This window comes from Convolutriloba macropyga, chromosome 10, assembly GCF_964194025.1.
Source record: "Convolutriloba macropyga chromosome 10, txConMacr16.3, whole genome shotgun sequence".
NCBI lineage: Eukaryota > Metazoa > Xenacoelomorpha > Acoela > Convolutidae > Convolutriloba > Convolutriloba macropyga.
In genome coordinates this window covers 42,088,381-42,102,970 of record NC_134477.1, presented here as the reverse complement: position 1 = coordinate 42,102,970, position 14,590 = coordinate 42,088,381, and the positions used below count along the sequence as shown (strand labels likewise).

Below are 14,590 nucleotides of genomic sequence, written 5' to 3'. Positions count from 1 at the left end.
CTTTATGTATGTGTCGTGTGTGTTTGTTCTTGTGTTTGTGTGTGTGTGTGTGTGTGTTTGTGCGTGTTGGTGTGTGTGTGTGTTTGTGTGTGTTTTTTTGTGTGTGTTTGCCTGTGTTTGTGGTGTGGATTTTGTAAGTATGTGTGTTTGTGCGCCTGTGTGATGTGTGTTGTTGTGCGTGTGTGAGTGTGTGTGTTTGTGCGTGTAAAGTGTCTGGTCGTGTGTTCGCGAGTGTGCGCTTGTGAGTTTGGTGTTTGTTTGTGTGTTTTTGTGTGTGTATGTGTGTATGGCGTTGTGTGTGCGTTTTACGTTTGTGTGCGTGGTGTGTGTGTGTGTGTGTTGTGTGTGTACGTGTTTGCTTGTGCGTGTTTTTGTCCGTGTGTATGTGTTTGTGTGTGTGTGTTGTGTTTGCGCGTGTGTTTGTTTTTGTGTGTGTTTGTGTAATGTTTAGGTATTGTGCGTGTATATGGGTCCGCATGCGCGTTTGTGGCGTTTGTGTGCGTTTGTGTATTCGTGTTTGAGTGCGTGTTTGTGTTGTGTTGTGTGTGCGAGTCTGTGGTGTGTGTGTTTCTGTGTATGGGTGCTTGTGTGCATGTTTGCGCGCACATGTGTTTGGTATGTGTGTGTTTCTTTATGTATGTGTCGTGTGTGTTTGTTCTTGTGTTTGTGTGTGTGTGTGTGTGTGTCTGTGTGTGTTGGTGTGTGTGTGTGTGTTTGTGTGTGTCTTTTTTGTGTGTTTGCCTGTGTTTGTGGTGTGGATTTTGTAAGTATGTGTGTTTGTGCGCCTGTGTGATGTGTGTTGGTGTGCGTGTGTGAGTGTGTGTGTTTGTGCGTGTAAAGTGTCTGGTCGTGTGTTCGCGTGTGTGCGATTGTGAGTGTGGTGTTTGTTTGTGTGTTTTTGTGTGTGTACGTGTGTGTATGGTGTTGTGTGTGCGTTTATCCATTTGTGGTATGTGTGTTTTTGTGTGCTTGTGTGGTGTGTGTATGGGTGGTGTGAGTGTGATTGTTTTCGGTTTGTTTGTGTGTTTTGTATGAGTGTGTGTGTTTGCGTGTGTGTGCGTGTGTTTGTGGTATGGAGTGTTTGTGCGAGTATGTGTGTGTGGTGTATGTGTTTTTGCGTTTATTTGATTGTGTGTGTGTGTGTGTGTGTGCGTACATGTGTGTAGTGTGAGTTTGTCTGTGTTCTTGTGTTTGTGTTTGCCTGGCGTGTGTGTGGTTTGGTGTATGTGTTTGTGTATGTGTGCTGTTGTTTTTGAGTGTTTGTGCCTGTGGGTGTGGTGTGGCTTTCGTGTGTGTGTGATGTTGTACGTGCGTTTTTACATTTGTGTTATGTGTGTTTTTGTGCGCTTGTCTGGTGTGTGTGTGAGCGGGTGGTGTGAGTGTGATTGTGTGCGGTTTGTGTGTGTGTTTTGTGTGAGTGTGTGTGTTTGCGTGTGTGTGCGTATGTTTGTGGTATGGAGTGTGTGTGTGTGTGTTGTGAATGTGTTTTTGTGTTTATTTGATTGTGTGTGTGCGTACATGTGGGTGGTGTGCGTGTGCGTGTTTATTTCTGTGTGTGTGTGGTGTGTGTGTTTGTGTGTTTCTGTGAGCCTGGGCATGTGTGTGTGGTGTGGTGTATGTGTGTTCTTGTTTTTGTGTGTTTGTGCCTGTTGGTGTGTCGTTTAGTTCATGTGTGCGTGCATGTCTGTGTGCCTGTGTGGTGTGTGTTTTTGTGTGTTGTGTGTGTTTTGTAGTGAGTGTGTGTGTGGTTGGTTTGAGTGCGATTGAGTGAGAGTGTGTTTGTTTATGTTTCTGTGTGCATGTGGTGTGTGTGTGTGTTTGTGTGCCGTTTGTGTGTTTGTTTTGTGTGAGTGTGTGTGTTTGCGTGTTTGTGCGTGTGTTTTTTGTGTGGAGTGTGTGTGAAAATTTGCGTGTGGTGTATGTGTTTTTGTGTTTATTTGATATGTGTGTGCGTACATATGTGTTGTGTGCGTGTGTGTGTTTGTGTGTGTGTGTGTGTGTGTGTGTGTGTGTGTGTGGTGTGAGTTTGTGTGTTCATGTGTTTGCGTGTGTGTGCGTTTGTTTGTGGTATGGAGCTTGTGTGTGTGGTAAATGTGGTTTTGTGTTTATTTGATTGTGTGTGTGTGTGCGTACAAGTGTGTGGTGTGCGTGTGTTTGTGTGTGTTTATGTGTGTGCGTGGGCGTCTGTGTGGTGTATGTTTGTGTGTGAGTATTTGCGTGTGGTGTATGTGTTTTTGTGTTTATTTGATATGTGTATGTGCGTACATATGTGTTGTGTGCGTGTGTGTGTTTGTGTGTGTGGAGTTAGTGTGTGTGTGCGTTTGTGTGTGTATGCGTGTGAGCGGTGTGAGTGTGATTGTGTGAGTGTTTGTTTGTGTATGCATGTGAGTGGCGTGTGTTTGTACTTGTGTGTGGTTTGTGTGGGTGTTTGTGTGCGTGTGTGTGTTTGTGTGAGAGTGTGCGTGTGTGTGGTATGTTTTGTTTATTTGTGTGTGGTATTTGAGTGTTTGTGTGTGTGTGTGTGTGTGTGTGTGTGTTTGCGTGTTTGTGCGTGTGTTTGTGGTGTGGATTGTGTGTGAATATGTGTCTGTGGTGTATGTGTTTTTGTGTTTTTTTGATTGTGTGTATGCGTACATGTGTAAGCTCTGCGTGTGTGTGTTTTTGTGTGTGGTGTGTGTGTGTGTTCAGGTGTTTGTGTGTGCGTGGGCTTGTGTGTGTGGTGCGGTGTAAGTGATTGTGTGTGTGTGTGTTTGTGTTTTTTTGTGTGTGTGCCTGTGGGTGTGGTGTGGTGTTTGTGTGTTTGTATGTGTGTGTGTGCGCCTGTATGATGTGTGTTTGTCTGCGTAAGTGTGTGTGTTTGTGTGTGTGGTTGTGATTTTGTTTATGTGTGCCTGTGATTGTTGTGTTGTTTTTGTAAGTATGTATGTTTTTCTGCCTGTGTGATGTGTGTTTGTGTGCGTGTGTGAGTGTGTGTGTTTGTGTTTGTGTATGTTCTCTTGTGAGTATGGTGTGTGTGTGTGTGTGTTTATGTGTGTGCGTGCGTGTTTGTGGTGTGCTGTGGTGAGTGTGCGTTTGGGTGGTTTGAGTGCGATTGAGTGAGTGTGTGTTTGTTTATGTTTCTGTGTGCGTGTGGTGTGTGTGTGTGTTTGTGTGCCGTGTGTGTGTGTTTTGTGTGAGTGTGTGTGTTTGCGTGTTTGTGCGTGTGTTTTTGGCGTGGAGTGTGTGTGAGTATTTGCGTGTGGTGTATTTTTTTTGTGTTTATTTGATATGTGTGTGCGTACATATGTGTTGTGTGCGTGTGTGTGTGTGTGTGTGGTGTGAGTGTGTGTGTTCGTGTGTTTGTGTGTGTATGTGTGTGTGTCCGCCTGTGTGGCGTATGTTTGAGTGCGTGTGCGTGTGTGTGGAGTGTCTGTGTAGTTTTGTGTCTATGCGTGTGTGTAGTGTGAGTGTGGTTGTAAGAGTGTTTGTTTCTGTATGCATGTGTTTGTGTGTTTGTGTGTGGTTTTTGTGTGTGTTTGTGTGTGTTTTCGCGTGTGTGTGCGTGTGTGTTTGTGGCGTGGAGTGTGTGTGAGCGTGTGTGTGTGCATATATGTATGTGTGTGTGCGATTGTGTGCGTGTGTTTGTGCGTATGTGTGTTTGTGTGAGGGTGTGCGTGTGTGTGGTATGGCGTGTGTTCTTTGTGGGTGGTATTTGTTTGTTGTATATGTGTGTTTGTGTGTGTGTTTTTAAGTGTGTGTGCGTGAGTTTGTGGTGTAGAGTGTGTTTGAGCGTGTGTGTATGTGTGTGTGTGCGAGTTTGTGTATGTGTGCGCGCGTGTGTGTATATGTTTGTTTTGTGTGTGTGTGTGCGTAGGATGTGGATTTGGGTGTTTTGTGCATGTGTGTTCGTGTGTGCGTTAGCGTGTGTGTGTGTGTCGTGTGTGTGTTTGTGGTGTTTGAATGTGGTGTTTTTGTGTGTGAGTGTGTTTGTACGTGTATATGCTTGTGTTTGGTGCGGAGTATATGGTTTGTGTGTGTGTTTGTCCGTGTTTGTTTTGTGAGTGTGTGTGTGTTCCTGTGTGTTTTTGTGCGTTGTGTGTGTGAGCGTCCTTGTGTGTGTGGCGTGTGATTTTTTGTTTGCGTGCTTGTATCTGTTGTGTGTGAGTGGTGTGTGTGTGTGTGTGTTTGTTCCTGTTTTTGTGATGTCTGCGTGAGCGTGTGCGTAGTGTGTGTGTGTGTGTGTGTGTGTGTGTGTGTGCCTGTATTTTTGGTGTGTATGTATGTATGTGTGTGTGTGTGTGTGTGTTTGTTTTAGCTTGTGTGGTGTGTGTTTGTGTGCGTGTGTGTGTTGTGTGTGAGCGGTGTGTGTGTGTGTGTGGGTGTGTGTTTTTTGTGTACTTGGTGTATATGTGTGAGCGTATGCGTGTTGTGTGTGTGTGCGTGCGTGCGTTTGTGGTGTCTTTAAGTGGTGTTTCTGTGTGTTTGTGTCTGTGTCCGTGTATGTGGGGTGCGTGAGTGAGTGCGTGCGTGAGTTCGTGTATATGTAGTGTGCGTGTGCGTGTGTGTGTGTGCGTTTTGTATGTTTGTCTGTGTCTGTGTGCGGTGTGTGTGTGCTTGGTGTGTGTGTGCCTTTGTTTTTGGTGTGTATGCGTGTGTGTGTTTACTTGTGTGTTTGTGTTTTTTTCTCTGCGTGTGAGTGTGTGCAAATGTGTGGTGTGTGTGAGTGCGCGCCTCTTTTTGGGTGATATTTTTGTCTGTGCGTGTGTGTGTGTGTGTGTTTGTGTCTCTGGGTGATGTTGTGTGTGATTTTGTGTGTTTGTGTGTGACTGTGTGTTTGATTGTTTGTGTGTTTGTGTGAATGTTTTTGTGCGTGTACGTGTGTCTGGTATGTGTGCGCGCGTGTGTTGTGAATGATTGTGTTTGTGTGTGTAATTGTGCATTTATCTGTTGTGCGTGAGTGTGTGGTGTGTGGCGTGCGTGTTTGTGCGTTTGTTTTTGTGGGTGTGTTTGTGCGTTTGTGTGTATATGTGTATTTGTGTGCGCGTGTGTGTTTTGTTATATGTTTGTGTGTATTTGCGTTTTTTGTGTTTGGTTGTGTGTGTGTGGTGTGTGTTTTTGAAAGTGTGCATGCGTGTGAGTGTGGTCCGTGTGTGTGTGTGCGGTTTGTGTGTGTGTTTGAGTTTTCGTATGTGTGGGGCGTTTGTCTGTGTCTGTGTGTGAGCATGTGTGTGGTGTGTCTTTGTGCGTGCCTGTGTTTATTGTGTATTTGTGTGGTGTTTCAGTGTGTGTGTGTGTGTGCTTGTGTTGTGTGTGTGTGTGTGTGTGTGTGTGTGTGTGTGTGTGTGTGTTGTGTGGTGTTCGTGTATGTGCGTGCTGTGTTTTTTGGTATGTGTATGGCGTTTGCTCGGTGTTTGTGTTTGTTTCTGTGCGTGGGCGTGGTGTGTGTGTGTGTGCGTGGTAGATGTGTTTGTGTCTACATGTGTGTGGTGTGTGTGTGGGTGCGTTGTGTATGTGCGTGTGCTTCTGTGTGGTGTGTGTGTGCGTGCCTGTATCTGGTTTGTGTGTGGGGGGGTTTGTTTGTGTGTGTTTGTTTTTGTAGTTGTGTATGGCGTGTGTGTTTGAGCGTGTGCGTGGTGTGTGTGTGTGTGTGTTTATGTGTGTGTGTCTGTTTGTGTCTGTGTGTGTGTCTGTTTGAGATGTGTGTGAACATAAGCTTGGTGTGTGTGTGTGTGTGTGTGTGTGTGTGTGGTGTTTGTGTGTGTGTGTTCATGTCTGTGTGTGGTGTTTGTCTGTGTGTATCTGTGTGTGCTTGCGTGCCAGCGTGTATTGTGAGTTTTTGTGTGTGAGAAAGTGTTTGAGGATATCTGCGTGTGTTTGTTGTGTGGGTTTTGCGTGTAGGTGTAGCGTGTGTGTGTGCGTGTGTGTGTGTGTGTGTGTGCGTGCGTGCGTGCGTGTGCGTGTGCGTGGTATGTGTGTTTGTGCGTGCGTATGTGTGTGTATGTGTTGTGTTTCTGTGTGTGCATGGTGTGTTTGTGTTTGTGTCTGTGTTTGTGTTTGTCTGTTGTGTGGTGTGTGTATGCGTGTGTGGTGTGTGTGTGCTTCTGTGTGGTGTGTTTGTGCGCACCTGTGTTTGGTTTGTGTGTGTGGGGTTTGCTTGTGTGTGTGTGTGTGTGTGGTGTTTTTGTGTGTGTGTGTTCGTGTCTGTGTGTATTGTGAGTGTGTGTGTGAGAGAGAGTGTAGTGTGTGAGTGGTGTTTGTGGATGTCTGAGTGTGTTTTTGGTGTGTATGTGGGGGGGGGTTGCGTGGGTATGTGTGTTTTTGTGCGTGTGCGTGGTATGTGTGTGTTTGTGTGTATTTGTGTGTGATTGCGTGCCGGCGTGTAATTTGAGTGTGTGTTTGTGTGAGAGTGTGTGAGTGGTGTTTTTGGATGTCTGAGTGTGTTCGTGGTGCGTGGGGGGTTTGCGTGTGTATGTGTGTTTGTGCGTTTGTGTGCGTGTGTGTGGTATGTGTGTTTGTGCGCGTGTTTTTGGTGTGTGTGTGTGTGTGTTTGTCTGTGTGTGTGGTGTTTGGTTTTGTATGCGTGGTGTGTGGGTGTGTGTGTGTGTGTGTGTGTGTGTGTGTGTGAGTGTGTGTGTTTATGTCTGCGTGTGTGGTTTGTGTGTACGCGTGTGCGTTGTTTGTGTTGTGTGTGCGTTCTCTGTGTGTGTGTGTTTGTGTGTATTTGTGTGTGAGTGCGTGCCAGCGTGTAATTTGAGTGTGTGTTTGTGTGAGAGTGTCTGAGTGGTGTTTGTGGATGTCTGCGTGTGTTTGTGGTGTGTGTGTGTGTGTGTGTGTGTGTGTGTGTGTGTGTGTGTGTGTGTGTAAGTGTATGTGTGTTTGTGTTTGTGTGCGTGTGCGTGGTATGTGTATTTGTTGGTGTGTTTTTGGTGTATGTGCGTGTGTGTGTGGTGTTTGTGAGTGTGTGTGTGCGTGATGTGTGTGTGCGTGTGTGTGTGTGTGTTTGTGTCTGTTTTTGTGTGTTGTCTGTTGCGTGTTGTGTGTGTATGCGTGTGTGGTTTGTGTTTGTGTGCGTGTTTTTGTGTTGTTTATGTGTCTCTTTATGCCTGCGTGTGTGGTGTATTTTGTGTGCGTGCTGTGTATATGTCTTTGTGTCTGTATGTGTGGTGTTTTGAGTGTGTTTCTGCGTTTGGTGGAATGTGTGTGCTTTTTCGTGTGCGTGGATTGTGTGTGTTTGTGTGTGTGTGTGTTCGTGGTGTCTGTGTGTGGTGTTTGGTTGTGTGTGTGTTTGTGTTTGTGTGTTTGGTGTGGTGTGTGTGTGAGCGTGTACGTGGTGTATGTGTGTGCGTTTGAGTGTGTGTGTGTGCGTTTTTGGTGTATGTGTGCGTGTGGTTTTGGTGTGTTTGTACGTGTGTGTGTGTGTGTGTGTGCGTGTGTGTTTGTGTGTGGTGTGTGAGTGCGCGCCTGTGCTTGAGGTGTGTGTGTGTGTGTGTGTGTGTGTGTGTGTGTTGGATTTATGTGCATGTGTGTGTGTGTTTGTGTATGTGTGTGTTTGTGCCTCTGTATGCGGTGTGTGTTAGCGTCTGCGTGGTGTTTGTGTGTATATGCGTGTGTTTGTGGTGATTGTGTGTGTTTGTGTATGTGTGTGTGTTCGTGTCTATTGTGGTGTATGTTTCTGTGAAAATGTGTAAGTGCGTGCCTGTTTATATTTTGCGTGTGTGTTTGTGTCTGTGTATGGCGTGGTGTGTGTGTGTGATGTTGTGTTTTTGGATGTCTACGTGTGTTTTGGTGTGTGTGTGCGGTGTTTGTGTGTCTGTGTATTTGTGTCTGTGTGTGCGTGGTGTGTGTGTGTATGTGGTTGTGTCTGTGTGTGTTGTGTGCGTGTGCTTGTGTTGTGTGTGTGTGCATGGTTTGTGTTGTGTATGCGTGTTATGTGTGAATGTTTGTGTCTCTGTGTTTGTGCGTGTGGGCGTAACTGTGTGTCTGTTTTCGCGTGTGCCTGGATTGTGTGTCTGTGTGTGTTTTTGGTGTATGTGTGTGCGTGTGTTTGAGTGTTCGGTGTGTGTGAGCGTGGGCGTTGTGTGTGTGTGTGGTGTTTGTGTGTTTGTGTGTTTGCGTCTGTGTGTGTGTGGGGTGTGTTTGTGTGTGTGTTTGTGTGTGTAGGCGTTTGTTGTGTGTGTGTGTATATGTGTGTGTGTTTCTGTGTGTGCGTGTTTTTGTGTTGTTTATGTGTCTCTTTATGTCTGCGTGTGTGGTGTATTTTGTGTGCGTGCTGTGTATATGTCTTTGTGTCTGTATGTGTGGTGTTTTGAGTGTGTTTCTGCGTTTGGTGGAATGTGTGTGTTTTTTCGTGTGCGTGGATTGTGTGTGTTTGTGTGTGTGTGTTCGTGGTGTCTGTGTGTGGTGTTTGGTTGTGTGTGTGTTTGTGTTTGTGTGTTTGGTGTGGTGTGTGTGTGAGCGTGTACGTGGTGTATGTGTGTGCGTTTGAGTGTGTGTGTGTGCGTTTTTGGTGTATGTGTGCGTGTGGTTTTGGTGTGTTTGTACGTGTGTGTGTGTGTGTGCGTGTGTGTTTGTGTGTGGTGTGTGAGTGCGCGCCTGTGCTTGAGGTGTGTGTGTGTGTGTGTTGGATTTATGTGCATGTGTGTGTGTGTTTGTGTATGTGTGTGTTTGTGCCTCTGTATGCGGTGTGTGTTAGCGTCTGCGTGGTGTTTGTGTGTATATGCGTGTGTTTGTGGTGATTGTGTGTGTTTGTGTATGTGTGTGTGTTCGTGTCTATTGTGGTGTATGTTTCTGTGAAAATGTGTAAGTGCGTGCCTGTTTATATTTTGCGTGTGTCTTTGTGTCTGTGTATGGCGTGGTGTGTGTGTGTGATGTTGTGTTTTTGGATGTCTACGTGTGTTTTGGTGTGTGTGTGCGGTGTTTGTGTGTCTGTGTATTTGTGTCTGTGTGTGCGTGGTGTGTGTGTGTATGTGGTTGTGTCTGTGTGTGTTGTGTGCGTGTGCTTGTGTTGTGTGTGTGTGCATGGTTTGTGTTGTGTATGCGTGTTATGTGTGAATGTTTGTGTCTCTGTGTTTGTGCGTGTGGGCGTAACTGTGTGTCTGTTTTCGCGTGTGCCTGGATTGTGTGTCTGTGTGTGTTTTTGGTGTATGTGTGTGCGTGTGTTTGTGTGTTCGGTGTGTGTGAGCGTGGGCGTTGTGTGTGTGTGTGTGTGGTGTTTGTGTGTTTGTGTGTTTGCGTCTGTGTGTGTGGTGTGTGTTTGTGTGTGTGTTTGTGTGTGTAGGCGTTTGTGGTGTGTGTGTATATGTGTGTGTGTGTTTGTGTGTGTGCGTGTGTTTGTGTTGTGTGTGTCTGTCATATTTGTGTTTGCGTGTGTTTGTGTGTTGTGTGTATGTGTACGCGTGCTGTGTGTGAGTGCTTTTGTGTGTGCGTTTGAGCTGTGTGTTTGTGTGCGTGTGTTTGTGATGTGTGGTTTGTGTGTGCGCGTGTGCGTTGTTTGTGTTGTGTGTGCGTGCTGTGTGTGTGTGTGTGTGTGTGTTTGTGTGTATTTGTGTGTGAGTGCGTGCCAGCGTGTAATTTGAGTGTGTGTTTGTGTGAGAGTGTGTGAGTGGTGTTTGTTGATGTCTGCGTGTGTTTGTGGTGTGTGTGTGTGTGTGGGGGGGTTAAGTGTGTGTGTGTGTGTGTGTGTGTAAGTGTGTGCGTGTTTGTGTTTGTGTGCGTGTGCGTGGTATGTGAATTTGTTGGGGTGTTTTTGGTGTATGTGCGTGTGTGTGTGTGTGTGGTGTTTGCGAGTTTGTGTGTGTGGTGTGTGTTTGTGTGTGTTTGTGTTTGTGTCTGTTTTTGTGTGTTGTCTGTTGTGTGGTGTGTGTGTATGCGTGTGTGGTTTGTGCTTTTGAGCGTGTGCTTGTGTTGTGTGTGTGTGTGTGTGTGTGTGTATTTATGTCTTCGTGTGTGGTTTGTGTGTGCGCGTGTGGGTGGTTTGTGTTGTGTGGGCGTGCTGTGTGTGTTTGTGTCTCTGTGTGTGTGCTTGTGCGTGGGTGTGTGTGTGTGCGTGTGTGTGTGTGTGTGTTGTAATGAGTGTGTTTCTTCGTTTGGTGGATTGTGTGTGTGTGTGTGTGTTCGTGGTGTCTGTGTGTGGTGTTTGGTTGTGTGTGTGTTTGTGTTTGTGTGTTTGGTGTGGTGTGTGTGAGCGTGTGCATGGTGTATGTGTGTGCGTTTGAGTGTGTGTGTGTGTGTGTGTGCTGTGTGTGCGTGATGCGTGTGTGTGAGTGTGTCTGTGCGTTTTTGATGTATGTGTGCGTGTGGTTTTGATGTGTTTGTACGTGTGTGTGTGTTTGTGTGTGTTTGTGTGTGTTTGTTGTGTGAGTGCGCGCCTGTGCTTGAGGTGTGTGTTGGATTTGTGTGCATGTGTGTGTGTGTTTAAATATGTGTGTGTTTATGCCTCTGTATGCGGTGTGTGTTAGCGTCTGCGTGGTGTGTGTGTGTATATGCGTGTGTTTGTGGTGTTCGTGTGTGTTTGTGTATGTGTATGTGTGTTCGTGTCTATTGTGGTGTATGTTTCTGTGTAAATGTGTAAGTGCGTGCCTGTTTATATTGTGCGTGTGTGTGTGGGTGTGTGTTTGTGTCTGTGTGTGTTTGTATCTGTGTATGCGGTGTGTGTTAGCGTGTGCGTTGTGCTTGTGTATTTGCGTGTGTTTGTCGTGTTTGTGTGTTTTTGTGTCTGTTTGTGGTGTGTGTTTCTGTGTAGGTGTGTACGTGTGTGCCTGTTTATATTTTGCGTGTGTGTTTGTGTCTGTGTATGGCGTGTTGTGTATGTGTGATGTTGTGTTTTTGGATGTTTTACGTGTGTTTTGGCGTGTGTGCGGTGTTTGTGTGTCTGTTTATTTGTGTGCGTGGTGTGTGTGTGTATGTGGTTGTGTCTGTGTGTGTTGTGTGTGTGTGTGTGTGCATGGTTTGTGTTGTGTATGCGTGTTATGTGTGAATGTTTGTGTCTCTGTGTTTGTGCGTGTGGACGTAACTGTGTGTCTGTTTTCGCGTGTGCCTGGATTGTCTGTGTGTGTGTTTTTTTGGTGTATGTGTGTGCGTGTGTTTGTGTGTTCGGTGTGTGTGAGCGTGGGCGTTGTGATTGTGTGTGGTGTTTGTGTGTTTATGTGTTTGCGTCTGTGTGTGTGTGTGGTGTGTGTAGTGAGTGTTTGTGTGTGTGTTTGTGTGTGTAGGCGTTTGTGGTTTGTGTGTGTATGTGTGTGTGTGTCTTTGTGTGTGTGCGTGTGTTTGTGTTGTGTGTGTCTGTCATATTTGTGTGTGCGTGTGTTTGTGTGTTTATGTCTGCGTGTGTTGTGTGTATGTGTGCGCGTGCTGTTTGTGAGTGCTTTTGTATGTGCGTTTGAATTGTGTGTTTGTGTGCGTGTGTTTGTGATGTGTGTGTGTGTGTTTTGCGTGTATAAGTGATTGTCTCTGTGTGTGTTTGTTTATGTCTGAGTTTGTGGTGTGAGTGTGTGTGTGCGGGTGCGTGGTTTGTGTTGTGTGTGCGTTCTGTGTGTGGTGTAATGAGTGTGTTTCTGCGCTTGGTGGAATGTGTATGTGTGTTTTTTTCGTGCGCGTGGATAGTGTATGTGTGTTCGTGGTGTGTGTGTGTGTGGTGTTTGATTGTGCTTGTATGTGTTTGTGACTGTGTGTGTGGTGTGGTTTGTGTGTGTGTATGTGTGTTTTTGCTGTCTTTGTTTGCGGTCTCTGTTAGCGTGTGCGTGGTGTGTGTGCGTATTTGCGTGCGTTTGTGGGGTTTGTGTGTACGTGCGTGCCTGTTTATATTGTGCGCTGTGTGTATGGGTGTGTGTTTGTGTCTGTAAAGGGTGTGGTGTGTGTGTGTGATATTTTGTTAGTAGTGTTTTTGGATTGTGTGTGCGGTGTTCTGTGTGTGTTTTTGTTGTGTGTGCGGTGTTTGTGTGTCTGTGTGATTGTATCTGTGTGTACGTGATGTGTGTGTGTGTGTGTGTGTGTGTGTGTGTATGTGGTTCAGTCTGTGTGTGTTGCGTGTTGCGTGCGTGTGTTTGTGTTGTGTGTGTGTGTGTGTGTGCGTGGTTTGTGTTGTAAGTGCGTGTTATGTATGAATGTTTGTGTGTGTGCGTGTGTGCGTGTCTTTGTGGTGTATGTTTGTGTGTTGTTTTTGCGTGTGTGTGTGTGTGTGTGTGTGTGTGGTGTAATGTGTGTGTGTGTGTGTGTGTGGGAGTAACTGTGTGTGCGTTTTTGGTGTGTGTGTGTGTGTGTGAGTGTGTTTGTGCGAGCGGTGTGTGTGAGCGTGTGCGTGTTGTGTGCCTGGGTGTTTGTTTGTTTGTGCGCTTGCGTTTCTGTGTGTTGTGTGTGTTTGTGTGTGTATGTGTGTGCGCGTGGTGTGGTGTGTGTCTGTGTGTTTGTGTGTGTGGACGTTTGTGGTGTGTGTGTATGTGTGTGTGTGTGTGTGTGTGTGCGTGTATTTGTGTTGTGTGTGTCTGTGATGTTTGTGTGTGCGCGTGTTTGTGTGTTTATATCTGCGTCTGTGGTGTGTATGTGTGCGTGTGCGTAGTTTATGTTTTGTGTGCGTGCTGTGTGTGAGTGCTTGTGTATGTGCGTGTGAATGGTGTGTTAGTGTGCGTGTGGTTGTGGTGTGTGTGTGTGTATGTGTGTGTGTGTTTGGTTTTTGCCTGTATAATTGGTTGTCTCTGTGTGTGTGTGGTGTAAGGTGTGTGTGTGTGTATGAGTGTGTGTGTGTGTGTGTGTGTGTGTGTGTGTGTGTGTGTGTGTTTGTGTGTGTGTGTGTGTGTGCGTGGTGTTTATTTTGCGTGTGTGCTTGGGCGTGTGCGTGGATTGTGTGTGTTTGTGGTGTAAGTGTGTGGTGTTTGTGTGTGTGCGTTTTTCGCAAGCAGTTGCGGCTTCTCTGGGTTGGCCTCGGATGAGTTAAAATTTTTGAGTTAAAACAATTTTTGTTTAATAGGTTGTCGAACGGTTAAAATGTTTAAAAATGAATTCTTCAGGAGGATATGGACGCTGTTCATGAGTGGGCTGTCTCCAAAGGAATTCTTCCGAATGGGTCAGAGGCTGGATATTGGACTTGTAAGTTCTGTGGTTGGTTAAGGCTTAAAGTGCTTTAGGGTCTTTTGGGTGATGATCAATTATTTCCTCAGAAAATTTGATGTAGATTTTCATGAAAGATTTCAGTTGCTGTTCAACCCTACTTGCGACCCTTTTTATTTCGAATACTCCCTCTGAGTCATTTTACAGCACATGCACATCCAAGGTAGTGTGAAAAGGGGGGCCTATGCTCAAAAAGGCACTTTTTACAAAACTTTCGATATTGAACGTATTTTTTCAAAATTTACGTTTTGTGCTATAGCAATCACCAAGTTTTCAAATTTTTCCCAAAATTTCTTTTTTGCACAGTTAAAACAACTAATTCTAAATTTTTCCAAAAATTAGGCTGCTTCGCAGCAAAAAACACTATCTCTAACCCGTTATTCAACTCAAATATTACTTCTGTCTTGTTTTTCATTATCCTCGATTTTATACATTTTCTTGGTCAAATTCGAAATCTTTACTATGCACCTAGTTTTAGCGCATAGGCCCCTTTTTTCACACTACTACTACTACTATTAGATAATTTTTTGTGGCTATATCTTAATATTATTATTATACACATAGTTTAAAAATCTATCCTCAGTATGTCCAATTTTGTATCTTTGTAAATAAGCACATAATCTGTGTTTTTCTGTTTTAAATCTAAAGTAGGAATATCTTTAAAAATTTTACACATACCACATGTTATTTAGAGATCTAGATTATTATAATGCTTATCCAATTTGAATAGTTCTATCTCTCTCTCTCTTTTTAATTGTTTCATCACATCTAAATTCTTATAGGCTGATCACTACATTATCACAACATCTGCCCCATGTTTTATTTATACAATTTTTGAACTTTAAAACCATTTTTTCAATTTTTGAGTTTCAATTTTTTGTTTTTAAAATTTTCTCTTAAAAATGAATACTAACGGAAGCCTCGATTGTATTATTTGCAATTTATGTTTGAAATCAAAGACTGATTATCTCAAACACACTTTAAAAAGTAAATATTTATTACAAACAGTATATGATTTGAGAGAATTTGAAACAAGGGCTCAAACTGAATTTTAAACTGGGGTTTAAATTTAAACTGGGGCTTAAGCTGAGTCTAGAGCTAAAAATGGATCTGAAAATGAAGTCAAGTCTGACGATGATGTAAAATTTTCGGGAAAATATATGTATGCATAGTGTTATAAATTTTTTAGAAGTGAGAAAGCCCTAAAAAAACACGAGAATATTCACTGGAGAGAAAGTCTAGAATCTAGCAGCATATTTAATATTACTTCATCATATAATCTTCAACAGTTTTAAATTAGTAGATTAGATGGCAGCTATATTAATGATATTAACGAGCCAGTAAATTATGTTCTGAAAACTGTTATTCCATATAAATCAAATGAGCATTAAAAATCCTAAATTTTTGCATAAAAAAGGGTTTTTGACAAAGATGAGACACAAGCGTAAACTAAACTAATAAATCTAAGGACAGAGAGAGTTTACGACCAGAACTCTTAATCAAGATCTTA

General features: G+C 44.4%; 1 protein-coding gene across 1 annotated transcript in view; it reads left to right on the top strand.

Moving 5' to 3' along the window:
• LOC142348553 (uncharacterized) overlaps positions 1 to 14,590 on the top strand; it is a 210,259-nt gene that overhangs the window by 75,977 nt on the left and 119,692 nt on the right. The window contains exon 3 of the mRNA XM_075399938.1: positions 12,981 to 13,059. Within this exon, the coding sequence (XP_075256053.1) occupies positions 12,981 to 13,059 (79 nt within the window). The remainder of the gene's footprint in view (positions 1 to 12,980; positions 13,060 to 14,590) is intronic.